The sequence below is a fragment of the Lactuca serriola genome, chromosome 5, assembly GCF_051521515.1.
Source record: "Lactuca serriola cultivar US96UC23 chromosome 5, Lser_US96UC23_V15, whole genome shotgun sequence".
NCBI classification, from domain to species: domain Eukaryota; kingdom Viridiplantae; phylum Streptophyta; class Magnoliopsida; order Asterales; family Asteraceae; genus Lactuca; species Lactuca serriola.
In genome coordinates this window covers 8,215,095-8,236,549 of record NC_136412.1, presented here as the reverse complement: position 1 = coordinate 8,236,549, position 21,455 = coordinate 8,215,095, and the positions used below count along the sequence as shown (strand labels likewise).

General features: G+C 39.9%; 1 protein-coding gene across 1 annotated transcript; it reads left to right on the top strand.

The window, feature by feature from the left end:
* Window positions 1-14,099: 14,099 nt before the first annotated feature.
* Window positions 14,100-16,886, top strand: LOC145051933 (glucose-6-phosphate/phosphate translocator 1, chloroplastic-like). Its single transcript, XM_078999761.1, has 5 exons — window positions 14,100-14,836; window positions 14,904-15,129; window positions 15,224-15,446; window positions 15,561-15,774; window positions 16,458-16,886. The coding sequence occupies exons 1-5, from the start codon at window positions 14,321-14,323 to the stop codon at window positions 16,467-16,469; spliced, it is 1,191 nt and encodes a 396-aa protein (XP_078855887.1). The 5' UTR covers window positions 14,100-14,320; the 3' UTR covers window positions 16,470-16,886.
* Window positions 16,887-21,455: the final 4,569 nt, after the last annotated feature.

Genomic DNA, 21,455 nt, shown 5'->3' with positions numbered 1-21,455 from the left:
AAAAAATGAAAAAATAGAAATAAAATAAAAAAAACAAGAGAGAAAAAAATAAGACTTAGAAAGAGTAAAAAAAACTTTGGAAAAATTTGGTAACTGAACCCGAACGTTCAGTTGGTTTCGGTTGAGAAAAATTTTGGAAAAACCGAACCCGAGCGTTCGGTTGGTTTCGGTTTTGGAAAATTTTGAAAAACCGAACCCCAGCGTTCGGTTGGTTTCGGTTTAAGAAAATTTTGAAAAACCGAACCCGAGCGTTCGGTTGGTTTCGGTTTAAGAAAATTTTGAAAAACCGAACCCGAGCGTTCGGTTGGTTTCTGTTTAAGAAAATTTTGAAAAACCGAACCCGAGCGTTCTGTTGGTTTCGGTTTTAAGAAAATTTTGAAAAACCGAACCCGAACCTTTGGTAGGTTTCGGTTTTGGAAAATTTTGAAAAACCGAACCCGAACCTTCGGTAGGTTTCGGTTTTGGAAAATTTTGAAAAACCGAACCCGAACCTTCGGTAGGTTTCGGTTTTGGAAAATTTTAGAAAACCAAGGAATTTAGGCTTACAATAAGAAAATACGTTTGACAATAAGATAAACAACTTTGTACAAGTATTTTACAACCAAGAAAACTACCTTTGTGGTGATGAGCGAGTCAGATGATTTAACCGAACCTGAACGTTCGGTCAATTTCGCTTCTTATGCTGGAGGTTGAGAGGTAGTTTGAGGTACTGACTCTGATTCCATCATACCTAGCCCTTGTAAAATTCTGTTGAATGATGCTTCAGGAAGAGCTTTGGTAAAGACGTCAGCCAGTTGATCAGTGGTTCGAACAAAGTGTACTTCAACGTTTCCATCTTCCACATGATCTTTGATGAAGTGATACCTTAGTGCTATATGTTTGGTTTTGGAGTGTTGTATTGGGTTATGACAAATCCTAATTGCACTTTCAGAGTCACAATATAGTGGGATCTTCTTCATATTGAGTCCATAGTCTCGAAGTTGACTCTGGATCCAAATCAGTTGAGAGGTGCAGGATGCAGCGGCTATGTATTCAGCTTCGGCAGTAGACAACAACACGCACGTTTGTTTCTTTGATTGCCAGCTAACCAACTTCCCGTCAAGGAATTGACAGCCGCCAGTGGTGCTTTTTCTGTCGAGTCCACATCCTCCAAGGTCTGCATCTGAGTAGGCTTGAACGAAGAAGCCTGAGTTGGAAGGATACCATAGACCTAAGGAGGCAGTTCGCTTGAGATATCGTAAAATGTTCTTCACTGCAAGCATGTGAGGTTCGCGTGGGTTTGCCTAAAATCTAGCACAATAACACACAGAAAACATGATGTCAGGCCTGCTAGCAGTGAGATACATCAGTGAACCTATCATTTGTCGATAGAGCGTGATATCAATAGCCGGTTTGTCCAGGGATGGGGTGAGCTTGGTGCCGAATGCCATTGGGACTTTGACTTTGGAGTCTCCCATCATACCAAACTTTGCTAGGAGAGTCTTCGTGTAAGCTTCCTAATTAATAAAGATGCCTTCGGGTCCCTGTCTAATATTTAAGCCAAGGAAAAAGTTAATAGGACCCATTGAGCTCATTTCAAATTTAGTCTCCATCAGCTTTCTGAATTCAGCTGTTAGGCTGGGATTCGTTGAGCCAAAGATGATATCATCGACATAAATTTGAACGATCGTAAGGTGGTTACCTTCCTTTTTTCGAAAGAAGGTTGGGTCAACCGAACCTTGTTTAAATTTGGACATCTTTAAGAATTTGGTTAGCATTTCATACCAGGCTCTCGGAGCTTGTTTGAGTCCATACACAGCTTTATCCATAATGTAGCAATGATTGGATTACTTTTCGTTCACGAAACCAGGAGGTTGCTCCACGTACACTGTTTCTTCGAGTTCTCCATTAAGAAAGGCACACTTGACGTCCATTTGGAAAACTTCAAAGTTTTTGTGGGCAGCATAGGCAAGAAATATTCTTACAGATTCCAGCCTAGCTACAGGAGCGAAAGTCTCTTCATAATCAATCCCTTCCTCCTGACAATATCCTTTTACTACCAGACGAGCTTTGTTCCGTATAATGTTTCCTTCCTTGTCCATTTTATTCCTAAAGACCCATTTGAGACCAACAACCGAGGCATCTGGAGGAGTTGGAATGATACGCCAGACTTTGTTCCTTTCAAATTCGTTCAGTTCGTCTTGCATCGCTTGAACCTAATCGGAGTGATCGAGAGCAGTGTTAACTGTCTTCGGTTCAACTTTTGATACGAATGAGTTAAACATGCAAAATTCAACTTTGGAAAATAAGGATGTCTGTTTTGCCTTTAGTTGTGATCGGGTCAGAACCTTTTTAGAGACATCACCAACCACTTGAGAGACAGGATGGTCTCTTGTCCATTTGGTGAGTGGTGGGTAATGAGGATCAAAGGTAGGATCTAATTCAGCATTTATCATTTCTTCTGGCTCGGACTGGCTTTCGTTGTCGTATGACATATCAGCTTGTTCCCCCTCGATATGTGAGCTTTCTGGAATGCTTTGAGAAACTTGAGGTTCAGAGGTTTCTTGTGGTGCTGGGCTTTAAGGCGTTGATGCACCTTCGGATGGTGAAGCACTTTCGGGAGCAGTTGGAGACCTTGGCTCCCCTTCAACATGTGAGGTCGACTGAGTTGATGACGGTTGATCCTCCCCCTCGACTGAAGCATCATTTGATGGAGGTTCGTCAGAATTCGATCCTCCTTCATTCATTCTCCTGGCAGCTTCTTCGACAATTTGCTTCATGTGATTTACCTTGTTGTCTGCTGCGCCTGCTTCTGAGAGAGTAGCTTTCTCTGGTTCGTCAAATAGCTCCATAAACTTCTCAAATAGATTAGCGATCGAGACTGTGACTTGCCCAGTTTGAGGAAAGATTTCCCCAGCTGTGTCTTCTTTGGCCTGTAGCTTTTTGACATAGCTATCATCGAAAGTCACGTAATAAGTCTCTTCGATTTTCCTCGAATGCTTGTTTAGAACTCTGTATGCTTTGGAAGTGAGAGAGTAGCCCAGAAATATTCCCTCGTCAGCTTTGACATCGAACTTGTTGCGGTGTTCTTTAGAGTTAAAGATGAATCACCGTGAGCCGAACACGTGGAAAAATTTCACATTGGGCTTCTTATTGTTGAGAATCTCATAAGGAGTGAGCGTGAATCGCTTATTGAGATAAGACCTGTTCTGTGTAAAACAAGCAGCAGAAATAGCATCAGCCCAAAAATAAAGAGGTAAGGAAGCGAAACTTAGCATAGTTCGGGCAGCTTCACACAAAGATCGGTTTCGTCTTTCGACAATTCCGTTCTGTTGAGGTGTGTAGGGAGCTGAGAAGTTGTGACTTATTCCCTTTTCTGCCAGGAATTCTTCGAATTCCCTATTTTTGAATTCCAGACCATTGTCGCTCCTGATGTTGCGAACGACCTTCTTGAGCTGTACTTCAATCTGCTTGATGAACACTTTCAGCTTATGAGTCGCTTCAGATTTAAGCTTTAGAAAGAACACCCATGTAAACCGCGAAAACTGATCAACAATAACAAGAATATACTTGCTACCACCGATGCTTTCAATTGATGATGGACCACACAAATCAATATCAAGTAATTCAAGTGGTTCAACAACTTTAGTGTTTATTATAGATGGATGACTTTGACGACTCTGTTTCCCCATTTTGCATGCAGCACACAAATGATCTCTATCATACTTTAGCAATGGAAGACCTCGAACATGACCTCCAGTGACAAGTTTGTTGATATCTTTAAAGTTGAGATGAGAGAGCCTTCGGTGCCACAACCAACTTTCGTCAGATTGTGCTTTTGATAACAGGCATATAGATGGGTTTCCTTTGATGGGTTTGAGGTTTAGAGGAAACATTTCACCCTTACGCTCCGATTTGAGAATAACTTTCTTTGTCTTCTTCTCAATAATTTCAGAACCCTCATCGTCGAATGAGACTTTGAGACCGGTACCTCCAACAAGCTGAGATACAGTGATGAGGTTGTGTTGTAGTCCTTCCACGTATACCACCTTCCTTATAGTGAATTCACCATTGGTAATCATTCTGTATCCCTTTATGGTGCCGAAGGAGTTGTTTCCAAACTTGACGTTGCCACCATTTGAAAGAGACCTGTATTCCCTCAGCTCTTCTTTCCTCCATGTCATGTGACGCGAGCAGCCACTATCGATGTACCATTCTTCGTCAAACTGCTCATCACTGATAACCTGCAAAAATTAAGCAGATTTAGGAACCCAAAGTTTCTTGGGTCCATGTGAGCCTTTCACAGGAACAGGAATAGTAAGAGAGACGTCAACAAGGTATGTTCGTTTTATTAGTGTTGTTTCATCTTTCTTTTTGATGGTAAAAACTTTGATTTTATTAGGATTAGGTGCGTTCGGTTTAGATTCTGGTTTGGATGCTGAAACCTTCTGTTTCCCTTTTTGTTCAGCTGAAGATTGAGATTTTCGAGAATTAACAGAATGGACTTTAGAGCGAGATGGAGATGAATTGGAAGAATTAGAAGAATTAGATGAGTGAGATTGAGAGGGCTTAGATTGAGATGACTTCTTGGCTGGAGACTCTAGGTGACCCTTTTGTTTTTGATCATTGGTGGGACTGACCTTAGAGTTTTGATCTCTTTTGATTTCAGAACCGAACCTTTGCTTTCGGTTGGAGTCATTCTCAGAACCGAACCTCTGCTTTCGGTTGTTGTTGCTCTCTTGCGTTTCAACAGGATTATTCTCAAACTTTAGGTTCTTGTCTTGATGTGAGAAATAAGCATTCTGGGATTGCCAGAATTGTTTTCTTTCAGAGAGATTCTTCCTGTATCTCTGATTCCTTTGACGTTTCTGATTTCTCATCTGCTTCGGTTGATGATGGATGTTGGCTTTTGGTTTCGGTTTTTCTTTGGCTGGTTCACTTTGAACTGAGGAAGTTTCACTTTGAACTGAGGAACTAGAGCGAATGTCTTCTTTTGCCGAACTTCCATTTTCTTGAGGAATGTCTTTTGTACCACTGGTACTTGGCACATCGAAATTATCTGGCTTATTCAAGGGTTCTGGTATGTATCTACCTTTACTTTTCCATGAGGTCCTTTCAGATAAGCCTACCGTTTCATCAGCATTATCGATTGGAGCTGACCAGAAGAACTCATCGCAGCCATCAGCATTGTCTTCGTTTACAATTGCTGTGAGTTCAGCAGTCTGATGTTCAGTTACTCCGGTGACCTTGTATTCTTGATTTGGAGTAGTCCTAACCTTTTGATATACCACAGCCTTCTCTGCTAGGATCGGGGACTTTTGTTGGGACAATCGAGCAAACTCCACTGAATTTTCTGAAATTAGATTCTTGTGGTTTTCAGGTTCGCTTTTCACAAATTCTGAGCAGTCAACCGTGTCCTCTATAGAAATTTCACTCATATTGTCATCCTCATTAAGCTCAGATGCATTTTCAACATCAATTTTGTTCTCTGAGCTCAAGTTGGAGTTTAAAGAGTCAAATTTTTGTATGGTTTCGGTTCTCAGTTTAAGTCTATCATTTTCATCCAAAAGGTTTTTGAGCATGTCCTTATGGTCCTTGGATTTAATGAAAGATTCTATTTTGTCCAGTCCATACATATAAGTCGGATTAACGTCATCAGATGATATCACACTCTCACAATTATAAGCTTCAGCATCAATTTCATCCTCCTTAAACTCAAGGAATGGCAAAATCATGCGATGAATCTTTTGTCCTATTTCACAATCCAAATGAAGCTGAGTAATATTAGTGTAAAGACGTTTTGCAATCAAACAAAAAACATTTCGCTGTTTTAAAAGCTTTAAATTGTCTCTTTGTAGATAAATATTTTCATCTTTTATTTTGACTAATTCCGACTCCTTCAATTCGATCCACATGCGCCGTTCCTCACTCTTCGAAGACACCCTGCTTAATTGATCAGTTAGGTTAGAATTGGTGACTCGAGTTTGAGTTAAACTACTATCTAGATGAGAGATTCGTGAATTAACACTTTTTAGTTCTTTTTCATATGAGCATTGTGGAACTTTAAACGAGACAAAAACCGATTGTACCTTCTTGATTAGTTCATCGAGCTCGTTGAACTGTACGCTGAGCGGTTTGGCTGTAAAGCACATATCCTGTTGCTCCTTCGGTTCATTGCTCCCACTATCAGTATTGTATCCCCTCATCTGAGATACGTCAGACACCATCAAGCACCTTCCTCCACTGCTTTCCTCTTTTGCCACACAATCCTTTCCATGAGAAGGCTTCCTCACTTCATCGTCTTCAGAGTCGGTTGACCAAACTTCCACGCCACCGAACTCGTCATCAGCAACCGAACCCTGCACAATTAGAGCATTCATAGAAGGGTTAGCGGTAGATTTCTTCTTCCTTATCTTATCAAGCTTTTTCTGCAGCAAAGCTTCTTCATCCTTATCCTCATCCTTTTCAGCCATCTTTTTGAGGACACAATCCTTTGCATAGTGGTTTTTCCCTCCACAGTAGTAACAGCTTACTCCAGAATCACCCTCTGCCTTCGGTTCCTTCTTAGACTCTTCAACCTTCGGTTCATCTTTAACCTTTTCTGAACTATAACTCCCCTGCCAGTTTCGGTTTTTGTTGCTGGGGAATCTCTTCTTAATGAACCTCTTGGGGTTAGACACCATCATAGCATAATCCTCAGACGTGAGGTCATACTCCTCCAAGTTGAGGTCTTCGTCCTCCATCACAACTTTACTTTTTGACAGGAGGGCCAGCGAACCTAGGCTTGAGACAACATTCTTCTCCTGCAACACAATCTTCTCCTGAGACTTGAGAATGCCCACCAGTTTCGCCAAGGAATATGATTTAAATTGCTCATGGGCTTTAACTGTAGACACCACTGCTCTCCACTCTGATCTTAGACCATTTAAAAACGTAACCTTCTGCTCAATAAGCTTCCTTTCAATGTCATGTTTGATCATCTTGCTGAGAAGATGATTGAAGCGATCGAACGTTTGGGTCACAGTTTCTTCGGCTCCTTGTCTGAATTCTCCAAACTCAGACAAGAGTAAGGTTTGGATTGAGTGTTCAAGGTCTTCATCTGTAGAGTATAATTCACGTAGCCTGTCCCAAATCTCTTTTGCTGTCGTGCATGAACTCACCAGCCTAAAAGTATCGGACTGAAGGGCGAATCTGATCAATCTTAACGCCTTAATATTGCACTGGAATTTATCTTTTTCATCTTGTGCAATATCTTTAACATCCTTCAGTAGATCATTATACTCCTTTTGAGTTTTAATAATCCTTGAAGTTGCAGAGTGAGAAAATGGTCCATTAACAATTGCTTCCCAGATGAGGTATCCATTATCCTCAGATCCTATGACATAATCTTCAAAGTGATGCGCCCAAACTTCATAATCATGGGTGTATAGGATGGGAATCTTCGTGGTTGATCCAATGCTGTTGGAAATATTGATGGGATTCGATTGCGACTCGTCCATTATGATCCAATAACCTGTTCAAAGATCAGACTTGTAATAAATCAAATTAGGGCAAAACAATAAATATCAAGATACGTCAATAATGAGATGACGGCTCAATAAATATCAGTAATTGCGGAAAACCCTAATTGAAACCTTTTTCACAGAAAAGAAGTGTATCGATTACACAGCCTCCTGCTCTGATACCAATTGATAAGATTAAAACTTAATCTTGAAGATCGATTAGATCTCAAACAGGTAAAATAAAGATTAAACAGCAAGAACACAAAACAATAAACAACTCAAGAATGAATCAAACGTGTCGAATGATTATAAAACAACCCTCAAAAGAGCTCGACAAAGAACATCAACTGTAGAGGGTTAGAAGGTTTACAGGAACGATTAAGAAAATCAAAGCTATCGTAATTCTCTCTATTGTATTCTAGATCGTTAACCTAATATGCATGCAAGCATATTCTTATATAGTAAACCTAACAGCTCACGGTTGGACAGGCCCAAACCGGAGTACAAAATTATTGGACTATTAACCGAGCCCAATGACGCAACACTAAAAGAATCTGCAACCCAACAAACCGAAACTAGGTTTAGGACCAAAACTGCGTTTAGGACCGAAACTGGATTTAGGACCGAAACTGCGTTTAGGATCGAAACTGGATTTAGGATCGAAACTATGTTTAGGACCGAAACTAGATTGGGAATTGAAACTCGACTTTCGGTTCTGGGACTTGGAATAGTAGGAATTAGGACTGAAATTTTCCTTCAACTTTTCCTTTCCATTGTCCATTGATCCTTTCCTAGGAGGCTCATAGTTGGAGTTTTGAGAATTCCAGTGCCTTTTTCGTTCATTGAGATTCTTGGAATGTCTCTGATTTCTCAAGTGTTTCTATTCGGCTAGCTCCTTCTGAGATTTGTGGATATTGAAGTTGGCCTTTGGTTTCTCCTTTTGAGTTTCGGTTGTCTTGTTGGACACTTTTGTTTCTGCACTATTCTTGGTTAGAACTTTCGGTTCTTCATTTTTCTTGGTCTTAACTTTCAGTTCTTCCATTGGTTCCTCAGGAATTTCTTTGGTTCCACTTGTGCTTGGTTTGTCGAAACTAGAGGGTGTGTTGATGGGTTATGCAATGTATCTTCCTTTAACCCTCCATGTAGTCTGCTCAGATAGGCCAACGGTTTCATCTGCGTTGTCAATTGGAGCAGACCAGAAGTAGTCATCGCATCCTTCATCATTATCTTTGTCGACCAAGATTCTTAATTCTGCCGTTTGCCTTTGAGTGACCCCAGTAACAGCATAAACCTGATTTGGCACAGTCTAAACCTTTTGATAGACCATGGCCTTTTCCTTGAGTTTCGGTTTCTATTCTTTTAACAGATGAGCAAATTCAACCGAGTTTTCTGATATTAGTGGTTTTTCATTCTTGGTTTCATTTTTCATAAACTTAGAGCAGTCAACTTCGTCCTCTACTGAGATTTCACTCATCTTGCTTTCCATATCAAATTCAGACATATTTTCTAAGTTTATTTTATGCTCATTGTCAAGTTTGGCAGTTGACAGATCGAATGATTGAATAGTTTCAGATTTAATTTTTAGCATATCATTTTCATCTACGATATCTTTTAGCATGCTTTTGTGTTCCTTAGAGTCGATGAAGGTTTCTATCTTGTCCAGACCTAGCCTATAAGACATAGATGTCTCTTCGGAGGACACTTCTGATTCACATTCTGCTATGATCTCATCTTCCTTAAATTCAAGAAAGGGCAATATCATTTTATGAATTTTCTTTCCAATTTCACAGCTTAAATGTAATTGAGCAATATTAGTATAAAGACGCTTAGCAATTAAACAGAAAACATTTCTTTGTTTTAAAAACTTTAAATTGTCTCTTTGCAAATAAATACTTTCGTCCCTAGCTCTAACTAACTCTGCTTCCTTCAGCTCAATCCACATTCTTCTTTCCTCACTTTTTGAAGACAACCTGCTGAGTTGGTCAGTTAGGTTAGAATTCGCTAAGCGAGTTTGCATGAGGCTACTACTTAGGTTAGAAAATTTAAAGTTTAATTCATTTAATTCTTCTTGATAATCTGTTTTTGGAATTTTAAGAGTTTCAAGAAGAGATTGTACCTTTTTGATCAACCGATCGTAGTTGTTGATCTTCTCACTCACTGGCTTGGCCACAAAACACTTATTCTCGGTCAGGTTCGATTCCTTATCTGCACTTTCGGTTGATGGATCAGCAGTGACAATAAAACACTTTCCAGCCGAAATTTCTTCATTTGCCACAAAAGCCTTTCCATGAGTGGGCCTTCTAACCTCTTCATCTTCAGAGTCGGTTGACCAAACTTCTACGCCACCGAACTCATCTTCCCCAGTATTCTCCCGTACAATCAAGGCATTCATAGAGCTGTTAGTCGCCTTTTTCTTCTTGATTTCCTCTAACTTGCGCATATAATACGCCTCATCATCTTCACCCTCTCTTTTCTCAGCCATTTTTCTCAACATGCAATCTTTGGCAAAATGGTTCTTGCCATGACAGTAGTTACAGTCGTATCCAGAGTCTCCTGCAAGCTTGCTCTCCTTTTTCTCTTCATCTTTTTGAGAGGAGACTTTCGGTTCATCCTTTATCTTCTCAGAACTATAACTTCTCTGCCAGTTTCGGTTCTTGCTGACAGGAAATTTTCTCCTTGCAAATTTCTTTGGATTTGTGACCATCATCGCATACTCCTCACTTGTAAGGTCACATTCAGACATATCTGACTCTTCTTCTTCTTCTGCAATACTTTTTCCTTTAGAGACAAGAGCCAACGATCCCACACCAGAAACCACTTTCGCTTCCTTGGTTACTACACTTTCATGAGACTTAAGTATCCCTACAAGTTTAGCCAGAGAATAAGACTTAAACTGTTCATGCGTCTTCACAGTGGAAACTACGGCCATCCATTCCAGTCTCAGTCCGTTCATGAACGTCACTTTCTGTTCGATCAACTTTCTCTCTATTCCATGCTTGATCATCTTACTTAGGAGATGATTGAACCGATCAAAAGTCTGTATAAGCTTCTCTACAGGTTTCTGTTCGAAGACTCTAAATTTTGACAGTAGCAGGGTTTGAATGGAGTGTTCCAGATCTTCATCAATTGAGTAAAGTTCCTTCAGCCTATCCCAGATTTCTTTAGTCGTTGTGCATGAACCAACTAACCGAAAGGTGTCAGATTGCAGGGCGAATCTTATCATTCGCATGGCCTTCGCGTTACACAAGAGCTTATCTTTCTCATCCTGTGGCATCTTCTCTACATCTGTCACCAGCTTGTTGTAATCCGTTTGGGACTTAACAGTCGTGTTCGTTCCTGAATGTACAAACGGTCCAAGAGTGATAGCTTCCCAGATGAGATAACCATTATCTTTAGATCCAACCACGTAGTCTTCAAAGTAATGAGCCCATACTTCGTAGTCTTGAGTATAGAGTATGGGTACCCTGGTTACAGATCCAATGTTGTTTGAGATGTTGATGGGGTTTGTATGTGAATCATCGCGAGACATGGTGAGCTGTTAGAATCAAACCTGTAATCTTGAGATTAGGGTTTTATCAGAAACTGAGTTATCGTCGATATGAAGAAGACGGCTTCTATTTATACGATAAAAGCGGAAACCCTAAAGTAATCTGAATACAGAAGGAATGTGTATTGATCACACAATCTCCTGCTCTGATACCAGTTGTTAGAACTAAGTTCTTTCATGATCAAATGATTCTATGCAAGTTAATGAATAATAACGTAATAAAGAACACGAGAATTGCACTGAATATGTCGAATGATTATTACTTCAACACCTCAGATGAGCTCGACAAAGAACTTCAACTGTAGAGGTGTTTAGGGTTACAATGATAAACGTAATGAACGACAACTATATATCATGCATACATGCATGCATATATATATATATATATATATATATATATATATATATATCAAAACCCTATTAGCTAATCTAGATAACTATCAAACTAATCTAGATAACCACGGATGGACAGGCCCAATCCAAATACAAAACTTATGGCCCAAGATGCAACACAAATGGATTCAACACATACAAGATACTCTATCACATAACTCTGGTTACCTACTCAAGGTAAAGTATAGTGAGAAGACTCACCTCGGATGTCTCGGGTAATACCTCGCCCGTGTATACACTGATCTAGCCTCTGCCTAAACATATAACAATCATCTCAATCAATAACAGCTCTCCAGGCTAGACTAGACTCTCACATGTCCTCTAAGAAGGCTAAAAGACCATTTTACCCTTCAATCGGTCCACAAGTCTAATTGTTGACCAAACCCTAAAAGTCAACAAAAGTCAACGGTCAAATCTTGACCAGACTCGTCGAGTGCACAATTGGGACTCGGCGAGTTCAGTCATGACTCAAGTCCTCTAAATCCCCAATGACTCACCGAGTCATTTCCCCAACTTAGCGAGTCACCAACTGTGTGATTCATGGGGAAAACTATCCTACTCGTCGAGTCTGTTCTTGGACTCGGCGAGTTCATGCCATGCTCAAACTCAAATGACCTCCTGAGGTCAGATCTGTTCCTCTAATCCATAGATCTGACCTTCCCAAGCATGATAATTACGTAAAGTTCAGATTTTGATGCTCATGCAAAGGCCCAAAGGCTCCATTTGGAAAAATAACCTCAAATATGACACTCTAAGCTCATGTCTCCTAATATCAATCATAAAGATCAAAGGGTTAAGGTCTCTAGACCTCTTTGGATCCAGATCTAAAGCCTCAATACGAGAAGGGACCAAATGTTCATTCAATCAAGCCTCTAAAGGGTCTAGAAAACCCTAACTCCAAAGGTTAACACCAAAACTGAAGAAGGATCGAATCTATACCTCAAATATGAAGTCCCTGGGCTCTGAAATCTATAAAATAGCACCCTCTTCAGCTCCCTCTTGCCTTGGTCACCTTCTTCTTACAAGAACACCAACACAAGGATCAAAAATGGCCTCTCCTCCCTCACAAACGTTCTAGCTCTCTTAGGGTTTCTCTCAAGGGTCTGGTAGCCGCAACTGAAGGCTATAAGAGCCTTTAAATAGATCCCAAACCCAAGAAATTAGGGGTTTCAATTAACACCGTGGACTCACCGAGTCCACGAGTCGACTCGTCGAGTCCGGTCACCAATCCGGATAAAAACCTGCGGTCCTACTCGGCGAGTCTAAGCATTAACTCGCCGAGTTCCTCCCCAAACTCAAAATAAATGAATAAAATAATATACCTGGAAATTCGGATGTTACACAATATCTCTAAACGTAGGTTAAAAGGGACCAAAATGAGCTCATGAATTTGCATGGCACCAAATGCAATATAGTAATCACTTCTATCAGTCTCAAAGGGTCCAGAAGACGCCAAGATCCAACCTTTGGGTCTGGAGTTTTTTCAAACTCCACCCAAACATCATGAAGGGACCAAATCCAAGCCACAAAATCTAGATCTATAACTGACGAAACAAAAAGTATGGATCTTGAATACTTACAGAGGCCCTAAGCAAGGTAAGAAGGTCGGTGCTTATTAGATCTCTCTTGAACAATCAACTTCTAGCAACAAGGACACCTTCAAGCCACACGAAGAAAGAAAAATCACACGAAAGATCAAAGAGAGTCTATGGTTTTCATGGGAGGATTTCTCAGAGATGGAGGTTGAGCTAATGACAAAACTCTAGAGGTTTGTGCCATTAAATAGGCCAAAAATTCGAGGCTTCTAAGATTTCACCCAGCAAACCCATCACACTGCAAACTTCATTAAAGGTCGTGCCGAGACCCTTAACCAAGTTCGCACCGCTACAAAGAAAACCTTCAAAATTAAAGGATTAAAATTACTAACCAGGAAAACGAATGTTACGATGACAATATACAAGTTTAAAAGGAATAGAGTGTTGCTACTAAACGGCCTTTACATGGGCCAAATTATTAATTCATCCATTATATGGGCCAAATCATACATCCATATACACATACACTAACGTTGTGACATCCTTTTGACATCGATCAAGGTTTTTTTTTTTTTTACCATGTTTGTATTCAAAGACATTTTGGGGCATTTTGAATGACCTTTGTGGTTTGTTTTGTGCACCTTTCCCTCAAAGTAGAAAGTTGGTGAACCTTTGAGTTAGGTGAAGGGTTTCCTCCTCTGTTGGTGAAAGGACATACTTTGGAATATGCACTTGAGAGGTCTCACCAGCCCCCACACCAATTGAAGAGCCACCCGTTAGCTCCTTTCATAATAATTGAAGTTTGAAACAACTTGCTAAAGAATTAGAGTTATTCCTTTCTCATGGTTGATGATAATTTTTATAACTTCAACTAATTTGCCAAGTATATTCATATTAGTTTTAATATATGTTTTAATAATATATATATATATATATATATATATATATATATATATATATATATATCAAATGTGATTCATTAATATAAAATTAAATCCATTAAAAAAATTATATGATCTAGTGATAATATTGTTTTTATAAATCTTAATTTATATGCCATTCTATAAATTGTTGACCAAAATTATTTAATTATAAAGAAATATGAGAAATAGTGAAAGATACGCATTATTTAGTCCAAATCAAATTGGTTCAAGTAGGAAAAGTGCGAACATAGAAAGAAGAACCAAAACTCTTTCAAGAGCACACGTGATCGTTTTGCTCGATTGGATACACCAACACACCATTAAAATCTTTCGTCCTACAGTCTACAACACACCAAACTACGGAATCAAAGATCAAGGGTTTAATAATATCTTTCGTTCGTTTCTAATTTTAAGTTTATAGATTTTTGTGGCACATTCAATATGATCTTCTCTTTGAAGCAATCCAATGTAACGATTCCAGTATTCAGTTCTAAAATTATTGATCACCGAAGAAATCATCCGGAACAATTCTCGGTTTTACCGCCTCTTTCAAATCCCAAAGCTAGCAAAATTTCCATCGTCTCAAATTCAAAACCACTACATGTTTCCTCAATTCAAACTTTTAGATCGTTACGAACGCTATTATATGCTGGTCAGAGTCCAAAATCTAGTGTCGCGTGTAACGCATATGAAGCTGATCGATCTGATGCGGAAGTAGTTGGTGACAAAATCGAAGCAGCAAGGAGGGTTAAGATCGGTGTTTATTTTGCAACATGGTGGTTTTTGAATGTGATTTTTAACATTTATAATAAGAAGGTTCTGAATGCTTTTCCATACCCATGGTTGACTTCAACGTTGTCTCTTGCTGCTGGATCAGCCATCATGTTGATCTCTTGGGCTACAAAAGTCGCTGAAGCACCCAACACCGATCTCGACTTCTGGAAATCCTTATTCCCTGTAAGCAAGTTATTGTCCTGTTAGGGTTTTTAATTATTCAGAAACTGATTTGGACATTGTTTTTCAGGTTGCATTAGCACATACAATTGGTCATGTTGCAGCAACTGTTAGCATGTCTAAAGTTGCTGTTTCATTCACACACATAATCAAGAGCGGTGAGCCTGCTTTTAGTGTGTTGGTGTCAAGGTTCATATTGGGAGAAACATTCCCTTTGCCAGTTTACTTGTCTCTTATACCAATCATCGGTGGTTGTGGCCTTTCTGCCCTAACTGAACTCAATTTCAACATGACTGGTAAATCAATCACCTTTAAACCAATTAGGCTTACAAATTGGGTTCTAGCTTCTAATTTCTTGTTGATTGTTTATTGTTGATTGTTGATTTTTAGGGTTTATGGGTGCCATGATTTCGAATTTGGCGTTTGTGTTTAGGAACATATTTTCCAAAAGAGGCATGAAGGGGAAATCTGTTAGTGGGATGAACTATTATGCTTGTTTATCTTTGCTATCACTTTTGATTCTTACACCATTTGCAATTGCTGTTGAGGGTCCTAAAATGTGGGCTGCTGGATGGCAGAATGCCATCTCTGAAATTGGACCCAATTTCATTTGGTAACTATATTATGTGAATATATATATATTCTTTCATGTCATTGTCATGGTTGTTGTTATTGACTTATTGTTGAATGAATGGCTAAAAAACATTTGTTCTTATTGATACGATAGGTGGGTGGCTGCACAGAGTATCTTCTATCATTTGTACAATCAGGTTTCATACATGTCACTTGATGAAATCTCTCCTTTGACGTTTAGTGTTGGGAACACAATGAAGCGTATATCTGTCATTGTTTCTTCTATTATCATTTTCCATACACCCGTGCAACCAGTCAATGCTCTTGGAGCTGCAATCGCTATCCTTGGAACTTTCTTGTATTCTCAGGTACCCTTTTAATTATTATGTCTTCATCTTGAAATTTCATAACAACCAACCAACAGTTTTAGTGCTCCATTTCGATTGTTCTTGTTATCTTGTATTCAAGTTAAATACAGAGTCTTTCTGCATAACTTATAACACCTGAAAACAAAACCTCAACTGCTCATCTGAAATCTGTTTTGGTTTGCGTAACGTACAAAAAACAAGAATTTATCAAAATTCAAATCTTGAATAATAACCCTAAGCATCCTATACTCATAGGATGTCGAAATAAAGAAACAATTAGTATGCTTAAAAAATAATAGTATAGATCTTGTAGAAGAAAATTTGACTTAAAAAAAAACGGGAACATGGTAGAACCAGAAATCTTGATATTACAAGTCTGAATTCTGCACCATGACATTGTGATAAGGTTAGAGCCTTTGGGGGTTTATATTCAAACAATATTTCAACAAGTTGATTATTTAGATCTTTTATAAGAAAAACAAAAAGGAATCATCAGAAATCTTGATGGTAATTCTGCACCACTATAATGTGATAAGGTTAGAGTCTGGGATATTTTTGTCCAGGTATATATATTTGTGAAAATTTATATCAATTCTTTGTTTCATATTGACCAGAAAAGTCAAACATGGATTTTATCTATCGGTTCTGATTTTTTTTTCTAATTTTTGGTTTAAATTGAAAAGGCGAAGCAGTGAAAAACGAAGGACGGAAGTGGAAATTCACGAGGTTGTCTTGTAGTGTTGATATTGGTTGTTTATTTACATCCATGGTTGCAGAACAGCAAGGTGAGATGGTAGTAGCTGTTGATGTTGTAGATAATAAGAATGGATGAGTATTCATTTTACTTAGATATACTCCTATGTTATAGAAAGGATTAGACTTTTTTACCCCAAGGGTTGTGGGTGCTAGTAGTGAACTGAGTTATGTTTTTCTTTTCAATAAACATGGGCAAATTGGGCAACAGTTTTGTCATGACACAACCTTGCTCGGTCTTCGTATAATGGTATCAATATTTGTTTGCAGTAATAAGATAAGCGTTTGTTTTGGGGAAATTGTAATTTTTACCTCTTCATGTGAAATCCTCCCTAATAAATGAAATAGTTTTTGTCACATGTCATTCTCTCTTTGATTTGGACAAATGGCATTTTCATATATTTTTAGATTTTATTATTTTTCACATGTAATTATCTTATTTGTTCAGAACAAATAAATGTCACATACATATTCTTCCCTTAAATATCATAATAATTGTAAAATCATTTTTAAAATAAATCATAATCAATGTCATAAATAATACCAGCATGAAAACTGTTTTTTCATTCTATCATCAAAAAAATATCAGAGTGTAATTCCAAAGATCTCATGTGCAGAAAACATGATGTGATGCATTGTGATTGAGCCTGCTTCTTTCTTTTGAAAACGAAGTACATGAAACCAAAATTGAAAATCGTAAGCACGAAGCTTAGTGAGTTCCCCATATACCACATACCATACATATCAACATACTGTCTAGCATATTTGGGTGTTGGCCTACCCTTTCGGTCTCTTTCAACCGGATACTGTCTAGCATATATAAACACATACTTGCATACTGTCATATATAACCATGAGCCATACATATATCATAATCAGTAAAGATGCTATGTGCCAAACATAGTCTTACCATTATGCCACGGGCCGCCATGTGGCCTTTCTTGCCAAGTCGGGAGCCACCCCCTCAGTCTCACAAACAAGTGCCAAGAGTCACCTCCTAGTCTTCCATGCAAACATCATAAAGACAACTAGCATACATACTACTCTACTTAGCTAATCAGCATATAGTGTGCCAGGAGCCACCTCCTGGTCTTTCATACATAATAGCATACAGTGCGCCAGGAGCTACCTCCTGGTCTTTCATACATAATAGCATACAGTGCGCTAGGTGCTACCTCTTGGTCTTTCATACATATTGTTTAGGGCTAACCCCCGGGTCTTCCTACTATACATAATAACATACTGTGTGCCAGGAGCCGTCTTCTATTCTTTCATGCATAATGCCTAGGGATAACCCCCGGGTCTTCCTATCATACATAAACTAAATGGGCTGGCATTGGTGCCTTAGACCCATACAAACAGCGAGGAGACTCACCTCACATTGCTGAAGTCCCGCGGATAAAGCTGTGACTGTTGGCTGACAGATTCTCGAATCTGTCAATATCAAAATAACACCCAATTAATAATTGGGTTCTAACACATAACCCTAAGTCGATGCTTGGGGTAAAAGGCTACTTTATCCCATCTTGGCTTAATTCAAGCCCAAGGCCCAATCCAAAGGCCCAAAAGTCAAACTAGGAATCAAAACCCAACATATGGCCTAATTTTCCAAATTGGGCCCAAACCTTACATGGTCTTATTCTAAGGCCCAGCCATTTAGTCCAGTCCAAACATTTGGCATTTCTAATAGCTTAATATCTCATAATCATAAAGGCTCAATTATGGCCCATCTATGGCCCAATTGTCTAAATTGGGCCCAAACCCTTTACATGGGCCTTACCCTAAAGCCCATTAAATTATTCTAGTCCATTTGCTTGATTTTTGATGCCCATTAATAGCCCAATAGAAAAGTCCAACATAAAGCCTAAGTGAAATTAGAGTTTTCACATAAAATGACGATTAGGGTTAAGTGTTTCTCACTTAACCCATTAAGGACTTAATCCATTAGGTCCATCAATCTATTGGGTAAATCACATAGTATGCTCGAGTATGATTAATAATTCAATTCCAATGGCCCAAACGTGGGTCCCGATAAGTCCAAGCGCATGATTCCAAAATTAAGGTTTTCTAAACCCTAATTACGGTTTCCAACCCAAACCCAATAGGCCCAAAACTCAATCTTTAGGTCAATTAGGGTTTCATTAAGCCCATTAGGGTTTCACTAGGCCCATTAGTCACATGTTTGGGCTTTTTGGTCAATCAAGGCATTATTGGGCCCACTAGATTTCATTAGGCCCATTCAGTCCAAGCATCCCAAACGAGTCACAATACAAATGAGGCACACCGCCACCCGACACGGCGGCCGGTGGCGGCAGCCACCACCTCACGGTGGTGGTTATGGTTTTTCTTTTCATTATTCCACTTTCAAATACATTTTACAAAGCTTTAATCCTAAAATAAACACACACAACCACCTTGTGGTGGCCGACGGTGGCGTGTGGCAGCAGCCACCACCTCACGGTGGTGGTGATGCCTTTTCTGAAAATTCCAACCAAACACACACGCCCACAAACTGAAATACGCACACCTTCACGTCTTTTGCTCGGAAAGAGAAGTCAGCCACCCACCTGGTGACGTATGGCGGTGGCAGTGATGATTTTACGATGGGAGCCACCACCTCACGGTGGTGACGGTGGTTCCTTTTGTTTCCCAGTCAAGCAGCAACGACACCAATAAACAGAAAAACCCCATGAACCAGCGAGACTCGCCTTCAAAGGAAATAGCAGCAGTGGCGCTCGTCATGGCGGTGGTTCCGATGGTCGGCTGGCAATGAAACAGTGGGGCGGCAACGACGATTCTCGGTGGTCTTAGGGCTCCAACAGCGACGGCGGCTCCGGTCGCCTAATCCCAACCTCCCAAACGGACATAACTCCCCACACGAAACGCACACCGATGGCAAATGGAGGATAAAATAGTGGTGGTGGTGGCGGCTACCGGAAGTGAAGATGGAGAGGGTGGCGGCTGTTGCACATTAAGGTTAGGGTTTTAAGAACAATGACATAGTTAAATACTCGGTATTTGAAACTCACGGCCATATTAACAGGAATGGTCCCTCTGTCTCCCTTTTCTTTCAAAACAAATCCACAAATTACCCTTTTAACCCCAGCCAACCAAAAACCTTTCAAATTAGGTCCGAAATTCACCCAACAGCCCCTGCTTCTGTAAATTGTTTTCAACTTAGGTCCATCATTTACTCTTTAGCCCCCAACTCCACAAATCCTTTCATATTCAGTCCAACTAGTACCAAACACCCCCACTGACTTCTAAAATCCTTACATAATCACTCCTTAATTACATTTAACCCCTAATACTCCAAGAAGGCAAGAACCATAACATTTAGCTCCCAAAACAAACATCTCACTGAATATTATGGATTTTAGGGTTGCTACTCTTTCATAAATTTATTTATTTATTTATTTAATAAACGGGGTGTTACAACTCTCCCCCACTTAAATTAGATTTCGTCATCGGAATCATTCCTTACCATTCCTTACACACCTAACCACTCAAGTAACAGGGAAACAACCCCGAGCATAGCCCCATCCTTCCCAAGGCATCCTTGACCAAATCTTCCCAAAGCCCTAAAATCCGCTGGTGAACAAATTCCTCGCAACATGATCACATCTACTCCGTCTTAATTCTGCTGTCTCGAGATGGTCCGACTCCCTGACAGACCGCTCATACTAAATCATTATTGTTGAACCTAATCCACTTGTCTCTCAACTGACTACTCAACTTCTGATAACTCGAGGTCCCCACTGGAAAACAGAGGCACATACCTAATTATCTTTGCAGATCACTTATACTTGGCCAAGGCTCAGCTAATCCCGCTGTGAGTGACTTGTCACTTCCCAATCAACCATCTATCTCGTCCGTATTTGCAACCCAAAACAAAAATAATAATAATACTGCTCAAACGTTGAAACTGCCCGGACATTGGACTGCCTGAAGCAGTATGCTGCCACATGGCTGCTTTCCAAAATCCACCGAGACCTTCCTGGTCTCAATTCATTCGTCAGTCATCTGAAATACCGGGTTCCGAACCAGCTGCGGAGCTAAAGGACTCCCTACTTAGTCACCTCACACGACTTCTGAACGAAATCCTTCTCTGGAACTAGTTGGCACTAGTTATCATGCTACTGCGACTCTAACAGCTTTCTGATCTAACCGATTGGGTCCATGCATCGAATCCTGACATCATCAAATCCAAGACTAAAAGTGATTGCTACCTGACCAATGGTAGCCTTATCTCACACGTCCTTAAGCAGTCTATTGCTCCCCTGATCTCATAACTGTAGTGACGTTCCTATAGTCTTATCACTGGCTTAACCATGTCTAATCCCTTTGGGGAAATCCATAAACCAATTTGTGGATTTCCATATCCTCAATGTTATACCCGAACTGGTGGGTACTATTGTTCCTTCCGCGTCCTAACAACGCGTTCATGCTATCTACCAACCTAGTGAATGATGCGGCTAAACCTACAGACTTACATCGCTCTAGCACTATATGCTAACCTTGTGAATGATACGGCTACACCCGCAGACTTACAACAATTCTCACACTATCTGCCAACCTGGTGAATGCTACGGCTACACCCGCAGACTTACAACAATTCTCACACTATCTGCCAACCTGGTGAATGCTACGGCTACACCCGCAGACTTACAACACTTTTAGCACTATCTGTTGCTAGTGAATGCTACGACTACCCCCGCAGTCTTACAACACTTTCCATATTACCTGATCGCTAGTGAATGTTACGGATACCCCCACAATCTTACAACACTTTCCATACTAGTCGAACATGCACTCAACCTAACACACGACTGAACTTGAGTCTTAACTGGAGCTCTAACCTGGTTCGCAAAACCTATTGTCTGGGAGTCTCGAAGGCTGCATGTTGCTCAGGCCCCTAGTGAAAGGCC